Here is a 20,229-nt window from a genome sequence, read left to right as displayed (position 1 = left end):
CATGCGGCAATCCTGTATCACCCACAGCACAAGCACATTCCTTCCATGACATACCAGGCTCTGGATTCAAAAAATATAGAGCTAGTTATACAGGCTCCAGAAGCCTTCACCTACCAATCCCAAACATGCTTGGAAGTGTGTAAAATTAATGTGAAACTTCCAGTTTCTGACCTGCCCAAAAAGCCAGAATTATTCTTTACAGACTGTCTACATGTAGTCACTCTAGTGTCCCAGGAAATTAGTTTAATATTTTTGTTTGTTTATTATGGAGAAGTTTTCATAGGAAGATGAATGAGATTAAATGAAGTTAGCTAAAAAACACATTTCAATGAACAACAATGCTACAGCACTGAGCTCATAAACTGAAAAAACAGAGAACCAGAATGTAAACACTGAACAATCACAAAGCAAAAGAATTTTTATTCTGAGCAAATAAAAGAAATGCTGGAGCATAAGGCCTTCATTAACTCAATACTGACTGTCAAAGTAAAATGCTGCTGAAACCTAGCAAGGCATTCCTAGCAAGAAAGAGTGGGCTATTGCTTTTTGCCCACAACAATCCATCTGAATTTGTGCAGCAAAAATTGCAATTTAAGGTGCTGAAGTTTAATTCAGCACACCTCAGCAACGAAGGAGGGGAAAGTTGTTTCACAAGTCCTTCAAAAACTTTTCTAGTGTAACATCCAAAAAGGAGCTACAATCAGGAACTGGTCAAATATTAAAAGTACCACTAAAATAATATGTAAAAAGGCTAAGTTAGCACTGACAGCTTTTAGAGCAGGTCGTATATAAAACCCTGAAGAAATCACTCAGTGATACATATTTGCTCTTCTCACTTGAAAAAGTCTATAAATTATTACATGGATATGTACAGGAATGTAAGGAACACAGTTGCAAGACAGTAACAAACAAGCAGCAGCAAACAAACCCTCATTATAAATGGCAGCAACCCTCTGCAGCCAACAACTTAGGGCAAAACTGACAAACACTTGCCGTGATTTTGGGAGCAAAGAGCTGCTTGGAGTTTTTAGGCAGCACAAAGTGAATCACCAATTGCTCCCCAGCAACGTTCCAAGGCTGGCAGTGGTAACAGTGATGGAAAAGCAGTTACCCCGTGGCGGTGCCCAATCAGAAAGCAGGTCACATCTCGTTAGCTGTATCATATACATTAAACGTCACAGATTCTCCATGGCTTAGCTGACAATTCAGGCATGTGTGTTTTATTTTATGATAACCTCATGTTATCTTAAAGAATCACAATACAACAAACAGACGAACATGAGATCCTTCACCATGCTGCGTGTCACAAACCTGGCAGATATTTGGCACTACATAAAGCCGTTTACTATAAAAGATTCGTACTTTTAAAAAGTCTTTTCAGGGCACCACTATTAGACTACTATGAAAAATTGCAGCACCAAGAATGTTTGCTGCACAAACACAGACACATGGACAGAAATGCAGCCTGATTCACTTTCACTTCATTAGACTTGAAAAGTGTGCTTTCCTTAACCATGTAAATAACAAGACGCAGCCCCCAGTATTTCTTTCTTCTTTTATTTTTTTTTAATGACAAAAGCATTCTCCCTCCCATTCAGTACGTTCTTTGCAGTGGCTGATCTGGATTTTGAAGCCAGGGTATATAAACCACTAACAGATTTTACAAAGCATAACCAACAGTGAATGTAGTTTACATTACTAGGTACTTTTGACAGCTATATGATAAAGTAGTGAACTGAGCATCTCTCTTGCTAAAAGCAACAGCATTCTAAACGTAAACACAAATTTCTCTTGTCGGTTGTCCCAAACATGTGTTCTTTAAGAGTAGCCTAGGAATAAGTTTTTAAAACTCTGCTCCCCTTTTAAGTTATCATCCATTTTTCATTTTAATGAGTTCATAGAACAGAACCAAAATGTTCGTCTCTCCCCCTAAACCTGCAACATTCCAGAATTAATTTTGTGCAAAAGCAGAAGCAATTCTTCACAATATTATAGCTGCAAATGCCAGCAGGACGGATCCTGAACAAACAACACACTAAGGCAAAGAAATTTCCTTAGACCAGCATTATAATCAACGCTGAAGTGCTGTACTGTAATTTCATGATTTCAGCCTAAGCTGGTATCTCCTCAAAGAGTTGGTCTGCGTGGAAACATAATGAGGGATTACCCAATTAAACTACTAAATTAATTAGGGTTCATGCCTGCATATACTGTACTGTCTAGTGGGACGCTTCAGCTGGAATTCGGGCTGAAACCAACCACGGTCCATGCACAGGAAAACAAGGCTGGGGGACTTACCTCCGTCCGCGACTGCAGCCTCTTGTTCATTTCATATATTCGGTACTCTGGTTGCACCATGTATGGTGTGTGTCTCCTATAAAATGGGCCAAAAGGAGAAGAATAGAAAGGGTCATGTGGTGTGCTGGACATCTTGCCTGCTTGCAGAGATTCAAGCTACACAGAGTATCATCAACATCCATACAGAGCACATGGGCTGTGTGTTCTTCACAGTACAAAGTAGCGGCGCGCACACACACACACACATCCAGGCTGCACGCACTGGCTGGGGACTGCTGTGGGAGCCCGCTCCGGCGGAGACGGGCGGGGGGGTGGGGGGAGCGGGAGCGCTCAGGCTCCAGACACGGAGAGGGAGGCTGGATAGCTTCAGGCACCGCCGCTCGGTTTTAAAGCAGCAGTTTCTGGAGGGGTCATTTCCTGTCCGCGCTGCCGACTAGTTCAGAAATGCCATCCCCCCCCCGTCCCTCCCCGCCTGGCAGAGGTGCGGGTTGGGGTTCGCTGTCCCCCCGCAGGCCCCCGCCGGAGCCGCGGCGGGCTCGTTAGCATATAGGTGGTTTAAAAGCTGCCTGAGCCAATCACCCCGCGGGTAATGTCAGAAATGCGATTACTACAAAATACATAAACACAGGCCACGGCCATCCCGCCGCGGGCAGCGCCGCTTCCCCCGCGCCCGACGGCGCCCGCAGCGCCCGCTGCCCGCCCGGGGCGGCCGCTCCGCTCCGCGCTGCCCGGGCCGGGGCCGCACCCGGGGCACGGCACAAAGAATAGCCCGCACGCCACACTTCACACAATGGAGAGCACTCGGATGCCAGCCGCAGAAACCTCCCGGAAAATGGGAGAGCACAAAGGGGCGGGTGGCAGAGCGGCACCCCCGGACGAGCAGCGGCAGTGCCCTTCGGCGGGGGTCAGCCCAACACAAATGGGGCGCTCTGGACGCCGCTGTCCGGCGCGGAGGCGTCGGCAGCTAGGTGGGAGAGTACTCCCGGATTTTGGGATCATTGTTGGGCATCAATCCAGCAGCGGTTAGAGAGCGTTGCCAGTGAATAGCTAACATTGGGGAGGGGGTCCCGAGGGAGGAGGGGAGGGCAAGGGGAGGAGATCACCCCTCGGAGGTGAGGGATGAACTTTATCTGTTGAATCATACTTGCAGGAAAGTGCTGGGAGCGGACACCACGTGAACGAAAAGTCCTAAAAATATAGAATAAACAAAATGGGCTCATGTGCTCCATGGGAAAGTGCCAGGTCTAGAAGGGGAGCCTTCAAATTACCTGTACGAAAAAGTCCTCGAAGCACAGACTGTGTCCTCATACACAGCTGTAAAGTATCAGGCATTATTTACAGTACTGAATAAATGTAAAAACAACAATAAACAGCGCTGAATTAATCTCTCATGTAAATTCATTCAAGCAAATGGAACCACTCTAGGAACAGATTTAGTTAACTAATATGATTAAGAGAATAACAATGAGCTGCAGCCACAACGGTTCTCAGTCGGAGTGCTCTGCATGAGCGCTGCGGGATCGCCCATTTCACAGATGGGGAAATCAAGGCACACGCCATTACTTTTTCTAAATTTTTGTAATAATCCCAAAAAATATTTGAGCATGGTATGGCTTTACCCACTGTCAAAAATTTAATTCAAATCTGACTGTAGGAATATTTTAAGAGATATTTGAAAAATTCTAGTTTTCATTGGCATCTGGCTAATTCTGGAAAGTCTGACCTCTTTTTTCAGGATAAAATATGAAATTTCATACTTCATATTCTACTGGCCACTGATCGGAATCATAATTTATCTTTCCCCTAACAGTAGTTGTTTAGCAAAACTATTTCTGAATGTTCTTATGGAATAACAGTTTCCATAAGAAGTGACGTATTGAGCTGTTTTTATAGACTTCCCACAGCTTCTGTCACTAAACACAGAGACAACAGATAATACATGAGGAATGTCACTTCTCTCTTTTAGAGCACCCCAGCTATGTAGCAATACTACACTGCCACTCCAGTACCATTACTGGAGGTGCTGAGTTTAATAAATAGCATGTGCAATGTTTGGCTCAGCAGTGCTGCAGGGACTGTGGCAGTGTTCTGCCAGGGCTTGCTGACCCCATGAAAACCCTGTAGCATGGCTACACACCTACAAGGAAACTTCTCTGCATCTACCTTGTTCCCTAAAAATATCCCAACAAAGCTACCTTAAAACTTAAACCCAAAATGACCAGAAAAAATAGAGTTACAGCACTAATAAACACAGTATTTATAGCCAAAGTACGACATACTTTTAAAAATGTCAAAAAAACCCAACCAGAAATCTGCCAAGTTATGGATTTTACCTTCTTTGCAAAGCAAATCCAAAATATAATGTGTTTGTCTAAGAAAGGACACACTGCTCTCTGTAATTAAAATGGTGGAATTTTGCATAGCTTGTAAGATATTTCTGTTTTAAGGGCTTTTTGATTAAGCTAAAATTCACTATTTCACTGAAGTTAAACATGGCAATTATATTATTATTTTTATTTTGGCTGAGGAGGTGGGAAAGGAAGGAACAGTAGAATTTGCTTTCATGAGTAGAAACCCCAGATATTCCCCTCAACCCCCTTATAAGAGCTTCTGTGTATGGGTCTAGCAGAAAGCAAAAATATGCAGTGATATTTTAATAATTCCCATTGATTAACTGGCAAATTATCCCACACCTACAGCCCACCAGCAAGAACCAAGTCCCAGGGTAGGAGCCTGCTAATTACAGGCTCCGGCAGCTCTTCCAGTTGCCTGTTATCATCTAGACTAGTGTGATGTGCAGAACAGTAAAACAGAAGGCAGAATCAAAGGAACATAAAGTTACAGGGATCCTGACAGTGTCATCTCGATTCCCACTTGGATCTGCTGCCTTTTAAGTTTTGTGTGTGCTCTGGGGGCGTGGGTTAGGGGGCATGCAGCCAGCCCCACTGCCTGGGCTGCTGCAAACCCCCTGCACCACTGGCATCAAGCTGCTACCCAAAGCGGCCCAGGGGTCAAAGGCAAATATCTGGCCCAAGATTTAAATAAAATAAACTCAATAAACTCCTTAATCAAGAAAACAAGTTTAATGTGAGCAGAGGAAAAAAAGAGGTGGAGGAAAACAAGAGGAAGAGACTAGTCTTCCCAAATCTGAAAATGAGTCTATTCCTGTGCATAGGCATGGCTACCAACGGATAAGGAAACCATGTGCAGAGTTGTCTTTAGGTGGGCATATGCACATGCAAATCCTGCTGCACCTCAGAGTGGTGAGACTTATACCAGCACCTGGAGGCCAGGAAGGAGGTACTGGGACACATCCTTGGTTCCCCAGTCCCCAAACCTGCACAGTGCATTGGCTTACCCTAACCCTGCCTGGATGCTACACATGAACACAAAACAAGGCACCAGAGCAGAGAGGGACCAGGACACAGGCTTGTGATTCCCACCTGGCTGGAAGTGTGCCATTAGACCCCACCAGCCATCACAGCGACGTGTTTTGTGTCCCTCTGGCAAGGCACTCACCACCACATCGTCCCTCAGCACCCAGAGGAGGGCTGGGATGATCTGGCTGCTGCCTGGGTGCTGGATTGCCCTCTCCTGGGCAGAAACAGAAGGACCCATGCGAGTCAAGGACACCTGGCAGCTCAGGAGGATAATTTCCCTTCATTTCGGGGGAAAGCATGGGTCTGGTGGAGCAGAAGGGTGCATGCCCTCTGCCTCTGCATCCACCTCGGCGATGCCTGTAGCACCTCTGAGTAGCCACGTTCACTATGGTAGAAGAACAAAAAACCAAGAGCAGAAACTTCCAGAACAAAAGCAGGGAGCAAGAAAGGATGAATGATGAAAGATGAGCAATCTGTCCATGCTGGAGCAGCTGGCACAGGGGGTCCTGCACTGGGAGGGCTCCTGTGCTGCCACTGCCCCAGCACACCAGGGCCAGCCCTGGAACACAGCCCTACCACAGGCACAGCCCTAGAACACAGCCCTGCCACAGGCAAAAAGGCACAGCCCTGCCACCGGCACAGCCCTGGAGCACAGCCCTGCCAAAGGCACAGCCCTGGAACACAGGCCTGGAACACAGCCCTGCCACAGGCACAGCCCTGCCACAGCTCTGCCAAAGGCACAGCTCTGCAACAGGCACAGCCCAGGAACACAGCCCTGCCACCGGCACAGGCCTGGAGCACAGCCCTGCGAAAGGCACAGCCCAGGAACACAGCCCTGCCCTGGAACACAGTCCTGCCATGGGCACAGCCCTGGAACACAGCCCTGCCCTGGAACACAGTTCTGCCATGGGCACAGCCCTGGAACACAGCCCTGCCACCGGCACAGCCCTGGAGCACAGCCCTGCCACAAGCACAGCCCAGGAACACAGCCCTGGAATGCAGCCCTGGAACGCAGCCCTGCCACGGGCACAGCCCAGGACACAGCCCAGGACCCAGCCCTGGAACACAGCCCAGGAACACAGCCCTGCCACAGGCACAGCCCAGGAACACCGTCCTGGAGCACAGCCCTGCCACGGACACAGCCCTGTCATGGGCACAGCCCTCGCCCTGCCAGGCTGACAATGGAAGCAGCTCTGAAGGCAGCTCTATTTTTAATAACTGCTTAGTAATAATAATCATAATAATGTAGAAAAGCAATACAGCTGAAAATAGGTGTAATTGCTGTATTTATCCCTAGTATGTGTTGACTGTTCAGTCTCTGTCAGAAATCAGGTTTACAAGGATACATTTAAGGTGGTTTGAAGCTGTTGAAAGACAGTAAAGGAGAGACTGATCTTAGTTAAAGACACATAGCATATGAAGACATAGAAACTACAAGTACTTGAATATTGAGAATGCTCAAGTAAACAAGATTGTTTTTTTAAAAACTAACAACACTACATTTTCATATCCTTTGTTTATACAAAAGCCAAATAGTACTGAAGAGTTCTGATGGAGTGGCCTTAGGTAAAAGAACAAAACTGTTTTCCTGTGAATGCTCAAGAGTGACTACATGAAATATGCTTATCAAAAGCTGGGATGCACAATGAAGAACCACCAGCAATACCCAACCATCTGTAACATATACTCAACTGCACAGCTCAGACACAGATTTTGACAGGCTTCAGGTTACTTCCATTCATTTCTACAGCTATAGAATAGAGTGTACCAGATGCTTGCAATTTATAGCAAAAGTAGAACCTGTAATTTGTTTGCATTAAATATTAGTACATTGAAATAAAAATATATTCCAGAAAACATTGCCCTTTCACAGATAATTTGTGGACAGGAAACCAAATAAATCTGTTCAATCCATTGTTAGAAAAATTACTGAGCTCAGTGTACACTTCCAGAATTTTTCTATGTAGATTACCTTTTATTTTTGTTGTAATAATTTTCATTTTCTGTCATTAATGAATGACATGATTGTTTTTATCAGAAGGGTTTTTAAAAAATCCGTAAGTAGGACCACCAAAACTACTGTATTTCGGAGTGTGGCAAGAAGGGTTCACATCTTTTAAATGCTTCAGGCTTTTTGCAGACTCAAGCCTACCTTGCATAAATTACATGTAATTATAACTCAATACAAATGAAAATTCTAAGAATTCTCTTTCCCTATTTAATCCTAGTAAATTAGAGTTACAGCTCCAGCACTCACTAGTGATGCTAGAAGTACTTCTAAATTGATGATAACACAGAAGGGATTTTGAATGTTTTTGAGTTCTTCAGTGTACACAACGTTTTTTTCCTCAATCAAAATGGATATTTAATTTTGTCTGGAAACTTTATGAATGCTCAGCTGAAAGCAGTCTTTGAGGAGCCTGCCCATGCCTGACTGAGCAGTCTGTCTGCTTTACTCATCCAGGTCCTGCACAGTACCTGAAGGAGACAGAGCAGGGGATGTAAAGGAACAAACTTGGTGTGGTGAAAATCTTACCTTGATGTTACATGGATTGGCCTTTTAAACCCACCAAGATAGAGCAGACAAACTGACTTTCCATCTCTCTGATTAAGCTGTGGTAAGCCAGCGCTGTGTGTTTAAGTGTCCTCCCTTTGTGGCATTGCAGAGGGATGCTGGTCTGTAGGAGCTCCCAGCTGCAGTCCAGTTCCTCACCTCACAGGAGACTCTTGCTTTAAGCCTAAGTGGCTTCATTTTGCTCCTCATCATGCTGTCAGTGCAGCTCCTGAGTGGACTTGGGCAGCCTCCACCCATCCTGCATCACACTTGGGTGCTGTAACTACAAAGTACTTTGTGACCATGTGAGGGGGACTACTGTTAGGAGAAATAGGTGCTGGGAGGAGAGTAAGAGGTCTAAAGTGTGATATTATTAAGCCCTTGACCTCTAGGGAAGCTTCTCTGGGCTGCAGCAGCTTCAGGAGACCAAGGAATATCTGTCCATTGACAGCATCTTCCAGACTAGTAAAACAGCAAAGAGATTTAATATACCTTGGTTTTGTTGAATCTCTGAGGACACAATGAAGGCTGCTTTTGAGAATCCAGCAGCTTCAAGAGCACTTCTGTCTTGTTTTGTTCCATCTCCCCTTTTCCTTCATATTGCTCAGACCTGCCCATAGCTCCTTTTGGAGCAGAATTCCTTTTCCATGAGTCATACCTGCCTTGGTAGCTTCCCACTCTACAAACTGGGTTTTCCCTCCCACACCCCCTGCATGGAGCTGCATGCTGCTGAAGTTTGGGGTGGATTTTCACTGGAGACTGATGCTGGGAAGGACTGTTGGAAACAACTGAGATTCTCCACTCAAAGTGCTCAGCAAGTTTGGCTGGGAGTGTTTCCCCTGAAGAAAGTATGAAGAAGTGGTGCTGAGGATGGTGAATCTAGAGCAGTCAAACAGGGGAAAGAAAGGATGAAATTCCTGTAATTTGCCTTTTGCAGCCATCTCCCAGCGGCTGAGGAAGAAAACAGCCTTCAGCAGCAGAGAAGACAGTGCTGCGGTTTATAGCATTGGCAGACAGCCAAAGAAAAATCTCCAAAGAAGTGGGGGAGGCTGCAGGAGCAGACTATGGTCTGGCAGACTGACCCTCCAGCAAAAAATCAGACAGGTCAGGAGAGAGGAAAGGGCCTGAAGCATCTGAGCCGCTTTCTGATATTCCAGTTTCCCTTACAGACAAGCTAAATAAGAATTAAATGCAGGTGGCACAGTCACTCAGCTTTAATGTATTAGGCAATGTTTTATTTCAAATTTCTTTAGTCTCAGTCCAAAGCAAGAATCATGATAACTGCCCTTTAATATGGTAAGAAATAAACAACACTAGGCTTCAACACACTCTCCAAGCAACCTTTCCTCCCTAACCTGGGTCTTAGAACAGATATGTTAAATATGAAAAAGAGATTCTTGCTTTGGCTGGTGATTACCAGAGATGTTCATTTTGGCTGGCTTTTCCTACCTAGAAAAGCTTAGTATTCCTTCTACATAACCAGCTCCACCATTCCAATTTACCTGTTACACACCTCACCCACTGCTCAACTTCCAGCATATTTCAATTAGTTGAAAGATTACTTTTTAAAGGACTCAACTGGGAGCACTCAGCTTTGGAGGCATTTCAGTTGAGTGCTAATTAGCAACTAGCTGACTGTCAACTTTTCTTCTTCGAAGAGAGAAGAAATTGGTGATTCCCTTCTGAATTACCTGGCAATCAAATACATGTTGAAATTTATTCATTAACTTATAATAATCATCCCTAGCTTATTTGGCAATTTTAATCTTCAAAGCACTTTATAAACATTCACAGAGACACTGTGGTGATTAGCACTATGAGAAAACTCCTGCATATAGGTCTGTGTCCCTATTTTACAGACATGGAAGGTACGGGAGGGCTGAATGACTGAGGAGGTCAATGGCAGAAATGTAGTTATACCTCAAGAAAGTATGACTTAAGGATTTGCATTTGGATCTTGCACAGCAGAGATATACATACTAAGCAGAACAAGCCAGGGATGGACAGGAGAACTGGTGTGAAAGGGAATGATGCAAGGAGAAATTCTGTGCCTGGTACCAAGGTGGGATTAATTTCAGACCAATCTAGAACTAGTTACTATGTCTTTACCATGTAACTGAAACAAGGTCCCACCAAAACCTGGGCTGCATCCACCATGTTGTTTTGAATCAACTGCTATACTTTACTACAAAATATGCAGTGCCACTCTTATTTATTTATTTAATTATTTTAACAGAAAGTTCCAACCAATTGCATAAAGAAATTTATATTGAAAAAATATTATTTATTACACAGATTTTTTTTGTCTTTTATTTCATGTTTATAATTCATACTCCATTTTTTTGGTAAAGACTAATCATAAGCATTTTGCGCTTAATTTGATCTTAGACCTTTGTGCTTGCAAAACTCAAGCCCAAACTTGCCAGGAAATGAAAGCATGCAGGATACAATCCATTGAGATTCTGGATATCACTGTTTCAGGTACTCTTTCCACTGCTTTAGACTGCATACTTATTACATGAAAAATGCAATCAGTTACCTGTATGCATATTTTGTAGACACAACATAATTTTTTTAATTTGGTCTTTAAAATTTAAGTACATGTTATCATATTAAGTTTTATAATTTGAAATGTTACCATGCTCTGCAGTGCTTGAATTTTGCCAAGGCCTCGTAGGGCTGCATAAATGTGAGTGAAATAACCAGGAGTTTTGCTTGGAAAATCTGATTATGCTGCAAGAGCAAAATGTTCCAGCTCATGAAGACGAAAGACTGGCTGTGCCTCTCCTTTAAGTGAATAATGAGTTTGCAGAGAAAAATAGAGGCTAAGGAAAATATATACTAAATACATCTTTATCCACTCCATCTCATAGATTCTGTTCTTCTCACATCTCATGTCTTCCTGGTGTGCTACTCAGTGACCTATATATATGCAAACAATGACCAAAAAAATGAACATGGATCTAATTCAGCATTTAAAACACAACAGATGCATTTTAAACAAGTCTGGCATGCACATATTGCAGGGAGCATGGAAAGATATTGACATCTCCGGAGAAGCATTAGATCTGAGCTCCCTCTGACTTGAAACTTGGCCCACATCAGGAGCCACCACCAGCCAGCTGATCAATGGCAGCAGCTGCATCTCCCACCTTCAACCCTCATTGCTAGCTTTGATTTCTGATTCTAAGAGTGCATTCTGCTCTCTGCTGTCTTCCCATCATCATCCCATTGCGTGTACTCTCCAGCCACGCCATGGTGGATTTTATAGTGGTGCACTAAAATCCCACCATTTTAACAAAAACACGTTTTATGCATGCAGTACAACATCTTGTGGAATTCTGGTGCATTTTCCCATTTCTCTTTGCTTGTAGAAGTTTGAAGTTTGAAAGTTATTGATTAGAAAGTTTGGTTCTAATTAGACAAACAGAAAAAACCTTTGGAACACTTCATTTTTCTTGACACCCAGAGAACTGGCACAACTCTGTAGCATGCCTTCTTCAGTGCAAATATCTTAGTAAACATTGCCTTGATTTCAACATCTGGTTCACATTAAATAAAACTACAGATGTGAATCCAATAAAGATAGAAATTTTGGAGGGAAGATAAAAGCCTCTAAATTAACCAGCAAGACATTTGTGTTAATTTGCAAAAGCCAAAAAAGCAAGTACAATTATCACAGGACCTGCATGTCTTAGCTAGAAAGGGAGGCCCAACAATGCCCGTTATTTTAAAAACAACTTTGTAATTGTTTTAACAACATCCTTAACATGATATGAAATTCTGGACTGAATTCAGGCATTGAGACTCTAAGTCACAGTATTCTAGTTTTTTGCATTTTGAAACTGGTCATCTTAAGATTTGAGGAGAAGAATAAATGAAAGTGTGTGAGAAGGGTCATTTAGTCAGCTAAAGAATTATGAACATAACAAGGACAATTACAGGACATTTTTGCAATAGCAGCATGAGCACTGCAAATTTTCTAAGTCTTCATACAACTTTTGTATTTCATGTATATACATATATTATAATCACACCCTACTTAGTAATATGCATTGCATAGAGATCAAAACCAAGGAGGTGTTCACAGAAGAGGAGTTCGTTCTACACTGAAACATGCCATTGAAAAAACCCCAACATTTAAACCATTTCACATTTTGATGAACAGTCCAATGTTCTGAAGCTCTTTGCATTATGGGCCAGACCACAGAGTTTGCCAGACACAGCTAAGCTCACTGAGGGTGTTTTAGTGAAGTAATTAAAAGAACAGTGGGATGGGGGTGTCAGGATGAGCACATGACCAGTGTGTGTAGTCAAGTTCATGGAAGGATATATCCATCAGTTGAGTTCTTGCTGCTACTATTCCCTCTGCAAGGAAATGGCAGCTAGTTTGTATATGATCTTCAGTCACACTTCCATTTGGTGGCTCAGGATTCTCTATATAGTTTTAGGGAGCACATCTGATGGCAAATAAGTCAAAAGCAGTAATAGTTGTTTTAAGTATTCAATACTTAAGCTTCATTTTTATTAACTTGTACAGAGGAAATATTTGAAAATAAAGTCCTATTGTTGATAACTTGCCCAGACTAATTTCTGTATGTTTACTTCTTTTACCTCATTCTTTCTTCCCAGGTCTTAGTTGTAAATATATGTGCTTTGGCACAATTTTAAGCCTTTGACACTTTGGAAATCCTAAAATTCAAATTCAAATTAATGTCCTTGACTCAAAACAATCAAATTGAGTCACTGGAAAAATCTTTAGGGAAAAGCAGGCTTTTATGTAGGCAGAGATTACACTTGTCATAGCCTCAGTGAGGCAATGAAGCTGTAATATAAAAAGGAGAGACCCCTTTGCCTCATCTTCCAAAATTTTTGTTTACATGTATTTCGGGTTGTCATGCATCTCCCACGACCATTCTTCAAAGAAACTGCTCATTATGATAAAGAGTTAAGAGGTGAGACTGAGAGGGGAGAATGGAATAGTGAGCTGAGTGACTGTATTAGCAGCCTTGAATTTTTACAGGGTACAATGGTGCTAAATGAAGTTTAACAACCTAAAATTTAAGTTAATGGTGTTTCTTGTAAGAAACTGGGAGCATATATCATGCATACAGCTTGACATAATTTATTGCTAATTTCAGAATGGCATTTCTGTAGGCATATTGTGTGCAAATCCTATTCCTACACACCATGAGAGCATGGGATCAGTGGAACCCAGTGGTGAGTATCAAGGCAGACACACTCTCCAGTGTGCTTGTGACACTGATTGCCCAGCTGTTCAGACTGATGTCTCTCCAGTTACATGTCCGTTCATGAAGCCAGGTCTTCTTCTGCTGGCAGTGAGGTAAAGGGGCAGGCAGCATATCCCATTGTTCTCCCAACACATGGTAAGAGCATCACTGCAAGGTTCACCCATGGGATCCTCTCCTGCCATGTAGACATAATCCTCATCATGCATTGGTTCACACTCATTCAGTGATGGACCACAGCAAGGGACAGGCTATTTCACAAAGGCTGGAAAGTAGAGTTCTGTTCAGCCAAAGGCATAGACACAAAACTGCTAAATCCTAATGAAGCTTCTTCTTCATCATCATCATCCCATGCTATGTGGAGCATCATCATTCTCCCCATACAAGCTCAACTTTTTCATCTATTCTGTTTAACTCCCAATTTTTGTTTCCCTCTCAAAGTCCATTCCTTACAACTTATCCCGTACCAGAATACTTCTATTTCCCCTTCAATTTCAGATATTTCTTAAACACCTACTAACTCTTCCCCCTGCCACTGTTTTTAGACCTCTCCTCCTACCCAACATCTACTCTGTTTCAACACTATTCCTCCATCCCTCGTCAACATTTACTCATCTTTCTTCATCCCCTTGACAGGTCTCAGCACTTCTGGCAAAATGCTGGGGGAAGCTGCAGCACACAAACCTTGTTTGGTCACAGCAGCCCAGTGATGTATTGCGTGTCATCAGTCCCACAGAAAACCCTGAAGGACATAAATATGGTAATGGCAGCCAGCCCAGAAGAAGCTATCAGATCTGCTGGTATTCTGCCAAGGTTTTGTGGGAGATCAGGAAAGGTAAGGGGGAGTACATGAGAAACCAGAGATGAGAAACTTGGAATTATATGGAAATCAGTGGAAAGGGGGGGGAAAGTTGGCCTTTATGGTTTTGTTTAGGTTTCTGAAAAGGAGGTGATTTAAGATGGAATATTTTTATTTTATAGGAAAGCAAAGTGCTGCAGGTTAAAGTTTGATACCAGGTTCACTGCCAATGTGAAGATATACTGAAAGTTTACTCTACTGCTACTGTGATCAATCATCTGAATTTAGGTCTCAGTTCCTTGAAATATGTATTAAAGACTTGGATATAGCCAGAGGAAAGAGAGGAGGCAGTGGTGTTCACAACAGGATGTATGTGGTTCGTGGGCATCCCCACTTAACCCAGAGTTATGCCCTTTCAGGTGTTCAACCAGCTCCAGCTCTACTCTTAAGCCAAGTGGGTTGCAGGCTTCTGTTTCTCCTGAATACAAAAGCTTAGTGGTATTGTGGGGGATGTGTCCTATCTTGTATATTGCTCCTTCATGAGAATTGATCCTAATTTTAGAACCCTTTAATAATTCACAAGTAACAATGACTTAATCTTACATCAATGACTGATGATCTTACATTCAAAAAATTCATTTAACAATATTGCCCAAACTAAGGTGGAGACACACATGCAGACAGCTCAGATGAGTTTCAGACAAACACCAAACGTCTGGAATTGTGATTTGAGTTTAAAATCTTGCCTTTGCATATTTTCTATTCTTGGTGAAAACTGGACAAAGAAATACCAAAATAAAATGGGAACAATTACGTCAAGTAATTAAAACCACATGAGATCACATAGTTAAGAAAAATACACGGCATAAGAAGGTTTTCTGTTGACTGTTGCAGGGCATCAGTTACTTCTGATTCCAGGTACGTGTCTCACTGTCCTAAGCACACTTTAAGACTGAGGTGTTTAAGGGATGTTTCTTATGGCCAGGCTGCAAGGTCCTGCTTCATCTGCATGAGATCAAATGCCAGTTGATTGAAAGCAGGAGAGGACAGGCCACAACATGGTTTCAGTTTGCTCTGATCCAGGCTAGCTGATGCACAGGACAGGTTCTTCTGGTCAGCTTAGACACACTGTATTTACAACTGTCCTTTATTTACAGGTAATCATTAATTTTACACCATCAGTCACTAATTTTCACAATTCTGTGTCTTTTATTTTCCCTTTTTTTATATTTTCTGCAGCAAATGATGTGTGTATTTTACAGACAGTAGTTGGTATTTTAACTATTCATTATTCAATTTTGAGGGTTATGAACCTTTAATAAATCACATCTTTTTGAGCAATGTTCAAATTCAGACATTCAAACATTCAACCTCATGTTATTGAAAGTTACACTGGGCAGTATATTCCAGGCAAATGTACCATGTATTGATTGCCTGATTGACTTTAGCAAGTCTGTATAAGATCATGTTTAAAAATCAGGCCAGGAATACCTTAGACTAGATCTGTCCTTCTACATTACTTGGGGGTGCTTTGGGGGTTTTTTTCAGTGGTGTTGGTTTCAGATTTTCTTTTTTTTTTTTTTTTTCTTTAATTTGACCAGGAGAAACCTGGTGTCCTCATCTCAGCCAGCCATCATTGTCCCTTGGACATTGAATTCTGCTGCCTCTTCAATGTTCTATATTTGACTCTGCAACTTTTCCTGAGGGAAGGGCAGAGCAATGTCCTCTTAAATATTGAGCTATAACCTAGTGTTTATGGCATGCCTCTAGGAGCTGTGAACCCCCTAAACAGAAGAGGGAAAAAAGTTGGGTTTCTTGCTTTGTAACCCAGAGCAATTGAATAAACAACGGGTGGAGGCAGCACCACTCCATATTTATGTGGAGACAGTGGGACAGTGAAACACATACCAAGAGAGTGTTGAATGTAATAATCAAAACCAACAGTGGCATACAATAGACCACCCAAAACACAGCTGTAACAGTTTTTCAGCTCTGCCATGGAAACAGTGAATAAAAACAACAAGCAGAATTGTTTTGAAAATAACATTTCTACGTTTCAAAGGAGAATCTTAAACCTTGAACTAACCAGAATGGTAGTTAGAATCTTTTTGCAGATATAATTCTTGGTGCATGAGGTCAGCTGTTCTAACAGCACTGGAGAGGCGCAGACCCTAACAAAGTGATAGGTTACAGTGCTGTGTAGGATGTAGTTATGTTGTTTTAGCTGGATGTATACTGGTGTTTAAAGAATTGCATTCACAGGTAATTGCTATCAATGCTTAATCAGAACAACCATTATTTTATATCATACAGACATTATTAAATAAAATATATATATATATATATATATATTTAAATAGTTTTGAAGTCTTTCCCGTTTTCATTCTGCTCAAGAAATTATGATTTACCTGGTAGCAAAAACACTTCGTTCCAAATCTGTGAAATTATGACCAGAGTAATTTAGTAGAATTTCCCTAGCAGGCCTTTGGTGTGCCAGCCTTTAGTGCACCAACCTATAGATTCAGCAGATGTGCACTAAGAAAAGGTCCAGTTAATCTGCACCCTGGAGTGATCATAGTTGAGATTCCAGAGAACTTCTGCAAGACTGACCATGATCCTGTGGGTGACTTGTGGGGCCACCTCCTTTCTACTGGTGCTGAGTGCCAGTGCTCAGGATTTTCTTATCATAGAGGAAGGTTCTTCAGTCCATGTGGGAATTTTGCCAGCCCTGTCATATAATATTCACTACACTTCACTCCACAAAGCTGCCCAAATAAGAAATTATCTATTTTCTCACAATCTCTTCTAGAAACTTCACCATTATAATATACCTCCAAAATGGAGGCACCTCTTTCTATACTGACAAATTCCTCTGCTATATAATAGGGCATAGCTGCTTCTGGTTTTGCATATAAACTCCAAAACATAGCAAGATTCAGGCTAAAATTTGTAAATTCCTCAAGTTTGAAGTGCCTCAGTGATTAGTTGCCCAGCATTAAATACGTAGGCTTTGATTTTCCTGGGCTGTTGGTCATCTATCTACTGGTCCTTCAGATTTCATCTGCAGTGAGAACTGTCAGTGCTTCAGATGTCCATACCTGATTTTAAGAGGCATAGCCACAGAATTATATTAAATCTTAATAAAATAAAGTTTTTCCTTTGTCCAAGTTGGAGGAAATATTTGGAAGCATCAGGCAGAAAGACTATCACTATGGGAAATGACTGGGTGATGAAATCCTTCAACACAGTGTAAAGGCCTGAGGTGCAAGTTTCTTCTCTAAAGCAAATGGTTTAAACCCAGATCTTCTCAGTATTGGTAGCATAGGGTAGTAGCATACCTTTCTCTTACTTAAAAAAAAAAACAAAAAAAAACAAAACCAAAAAATTCCCAGTTGAAGTGAGACTTTCAAAGCAAGGGTGAATCTAATTGTATTTTTAAAAGTTTTGGCATGGCAGCACTTTCCACTGACCCCTTTTTTTCTCTCCTACTCTACCCAAAATATTTGACAAAAATAATCAAAATCTAAACTAATTCTTACCCTAAGCTTGACAGATGAAAAAGTACTTTCAGAAGGTAGTTAGCACACAGGAAGAGAAACAAGTTCACTTAAGTTTTGGTGAGCCTTACAACCAGTAAAGACTATGAGCCATCTTTCTGCGGTCCTTTTGCTCTGCAAGAACAGACCACTGCATACCTATTGACTCTGGTAAGTCATAATGCTGGGAGAGGGGCTCCTAATGCCAGCTTTATTTATTAAAGCCAACATTCTTTCTTCAGAAATCTTCTAGCCTCAGCCCCACATGAGGTAGACTTGAGGGAAAACTAGGCTGCAGAGAAGGATCTTGAATCCCAGCCTTATGGAGGTACTGTGGAAACCGGCAGAGTTTAACAACTCAAGGGTGTTCAAGCTGTTTTCCACATTTGAAGACATTTAATGGTGTTCTAATGGAAAAAAAAGTAAAATTTTGGCATGTGATAAATGGCCTATGTGTGGCACTATGACATTTAGGGACAACAGTGCTGAAGAAAAGAAAAAAGTATATGGTAAGTTAGGCTTATTTCTATAGTAATAGAAATCTATAGCAACAGTGACACAAAGAAGCACATTTATCCACAAATTCCAGATTTGATAAAAACGGAAGGGTTGCTTCCCCTGTAAGTAGAGGGGGGGGGAAAAAAAAGGAAACTTTCTCCTAAACTTCTGTGCTCTCTCACCACCACCATCTCAATCTCCAGTGTGCACACATAGATCATGTCTGCCTCAGAACATAAATACACAGCAGTGCAACATAAGAATTAAAATTAACAGATTAATCTAAGGAGTGAAACCAGCTAACAAATGTAGCTTGTTAGACTTCTGTCAGGGAACAAGATTTTTATCAGAAATGCTGTTTTTCAGAGGACACCAGGACAATTTCCTCCTAATAAATTTCCATCTTACTGAGAGCAGCTAAAATTCTGCCAGTCAGAGGGAATCTCCCAAGGGTGGGTCTTACGCAGCTCTCCTACCACTGGATTAGATGTATGGACACGTTTTAAAATACAGTGAGCCCAGAGAACCCCTGAAAGTGTGTTTAAGTATTAAAAACATACAACAGTGGTAGAAGTTAGTCTCATTTTAAAAAAGATTCACTACTTTGTTTATTGCAGTCTTTCCCCCAGAATTCAGAGGAAATGAATGTGCATAATTCCACATTCCCTGGAAGGCACAAGGCAAACATTGGTCTAAATAGTTTGTGGTGGTGTTTTTTAATTTTCATGAATCAAAGCTTATTTTTTACCACATCTTCTATAATTTTTTATAAATCTCTTTCCTTTCCCTTTAAAAATATTTAGAGAAAAAAGAACCGTGTGTCATAGGGTATTAGTTCATTCAAACAGTGCTAATTATAGGTTTAATTGCTTAAATGTGAAAGTCATTTATTTAAATTAGCTGCATCAAACATACAGTATGCTCAAAACCTGAAACATTTTGGTGGTGGGAACCAGGGTTATATTCTGTAAACAGAACATGCAAAATATAAGATGAGAAACAATGTGCCTCTATGTACTGATCGGCAAACTCATTTAAGCCCCAAACTCCCTCCTCCCCTGCCTCTGGGGTCAGAAAACAGCCTCATTTGAACAATGACTAATGGAATGCACTGAAATGTGTGAGGGTTGAAAGGAGAAATACTATTCAAGCCAACAAACTCATTTCATTTGTGATTTAGAGGGGCGCTGCACCTTTCCCCTGAACTCCTCCTGAGAAAGAATGAATAGGCATCTCAAGGTTATGTAAAAAATGGGTATTTTGGGTGGAAAACGGTATTGGTTTTTAAAATAATAAATGAAGAAATAAATAAAGGTTTGTTATGTCATAAACATACTGCAGGGAAAAGATGTTTACACCACAACAAAAAGGTAGTCAGAGCTATAGCAATGACAGAAAGAGTATGTTTGTGAATTAAAAAATATGCTGTGTTAAATACACAGCATGAGAACTATGATCAGAGTGCAAGAGAAGGGCTGAGCCTTTTAATCAGAGAAGAAATAAAGGAAGAAAAACAAGATAATTTTAAAGAACAGAAAACATTAGATAATTACCAAATTGAAGAATGCCTAGCTGCCAATCCCTCCATCTTCCTGTGTTGACAAAGGAATGCATGTAGACATACACATTTATTTTTTAAGAAATAATTTTTTTTAAAGGAACAAAGAGATTCAGAAGAGCTAGATTCCTGAGACATATCAGTTTTCGTGCTCTGTATCTCTGTTTGGTCTGTAATCAAGTTGTATCTGAATGTTATTGCATTTTTCTAAACCTTCAAGTTGATATTAAGCCCGAGTTTTCTCAACAACATTATGGAAGTACAAACAGCAGCAGCAGCAAAGGCTGGGGGATGCAGAAAGCTCCTCTTAATTTAATAAGGGTTTTTAAACCGAACGCTATGCACCATTGACTATGC

General features: G+C 41.6%; 2 protein-coding genes across 11 annotated transcripts in view; both read right to left on the bottom strand.

Annotated features, from left to right (window-relative positions):
* LDB2 (LIM domain binding 2) overlaps positions 1 to 2,643 on the bottom strand; it is a 212,914-nt gene extending 210,271 nt beyond the window's left edge. For 9 of the 10 annotated variants that reach the window (XM_059469731.1, XM_059469733.1, XM_059469732.1 and 6 more), the window contains exon 1: positions 2,299 to 2,643. In XM_059469731.1, coding sequence (XP_059325714.1) covers positions 2,299 to 2,430 — 132 coding nt within the window. In that variant the 5' untranslated portion in view covers positions 2,431 to 2,643. The remainder of the gene's footprint in view (positions 1 to 2,298) is intronic. The other variant, XM_059469735.1, reaches the window with a different exon arrangement.
* QDPR (quinoid dihydropteridine reductase) overlaps positions 1 to 20,229 on the bottom strand; it is a 383,857-nt gene that overhangs the window by 190,251 nt on the left and 173,377 nt on the right. The gene's annotated exons all lie outside the window — the stretch shown is intronic.

The sequence above is a fragment of the Ammospiza nelsoni genome, chromosome 4 (assembly GCF_027579445.1).
Source record: "Ammospiza nelsoni isolate bAmmNel1 chromosome 4, bAmmNel1.pri, whole genome shotgun sequence".
Lineage (NCBI taxonomy): Eukaryota > Metazoa > Chordata > Aves > Passeriformes > Passerellidae > Ammospiza > Ammospiza nelsoni.
This window is presented reverse-complemented; position numbering and strand designations above follow the sequence as displayed.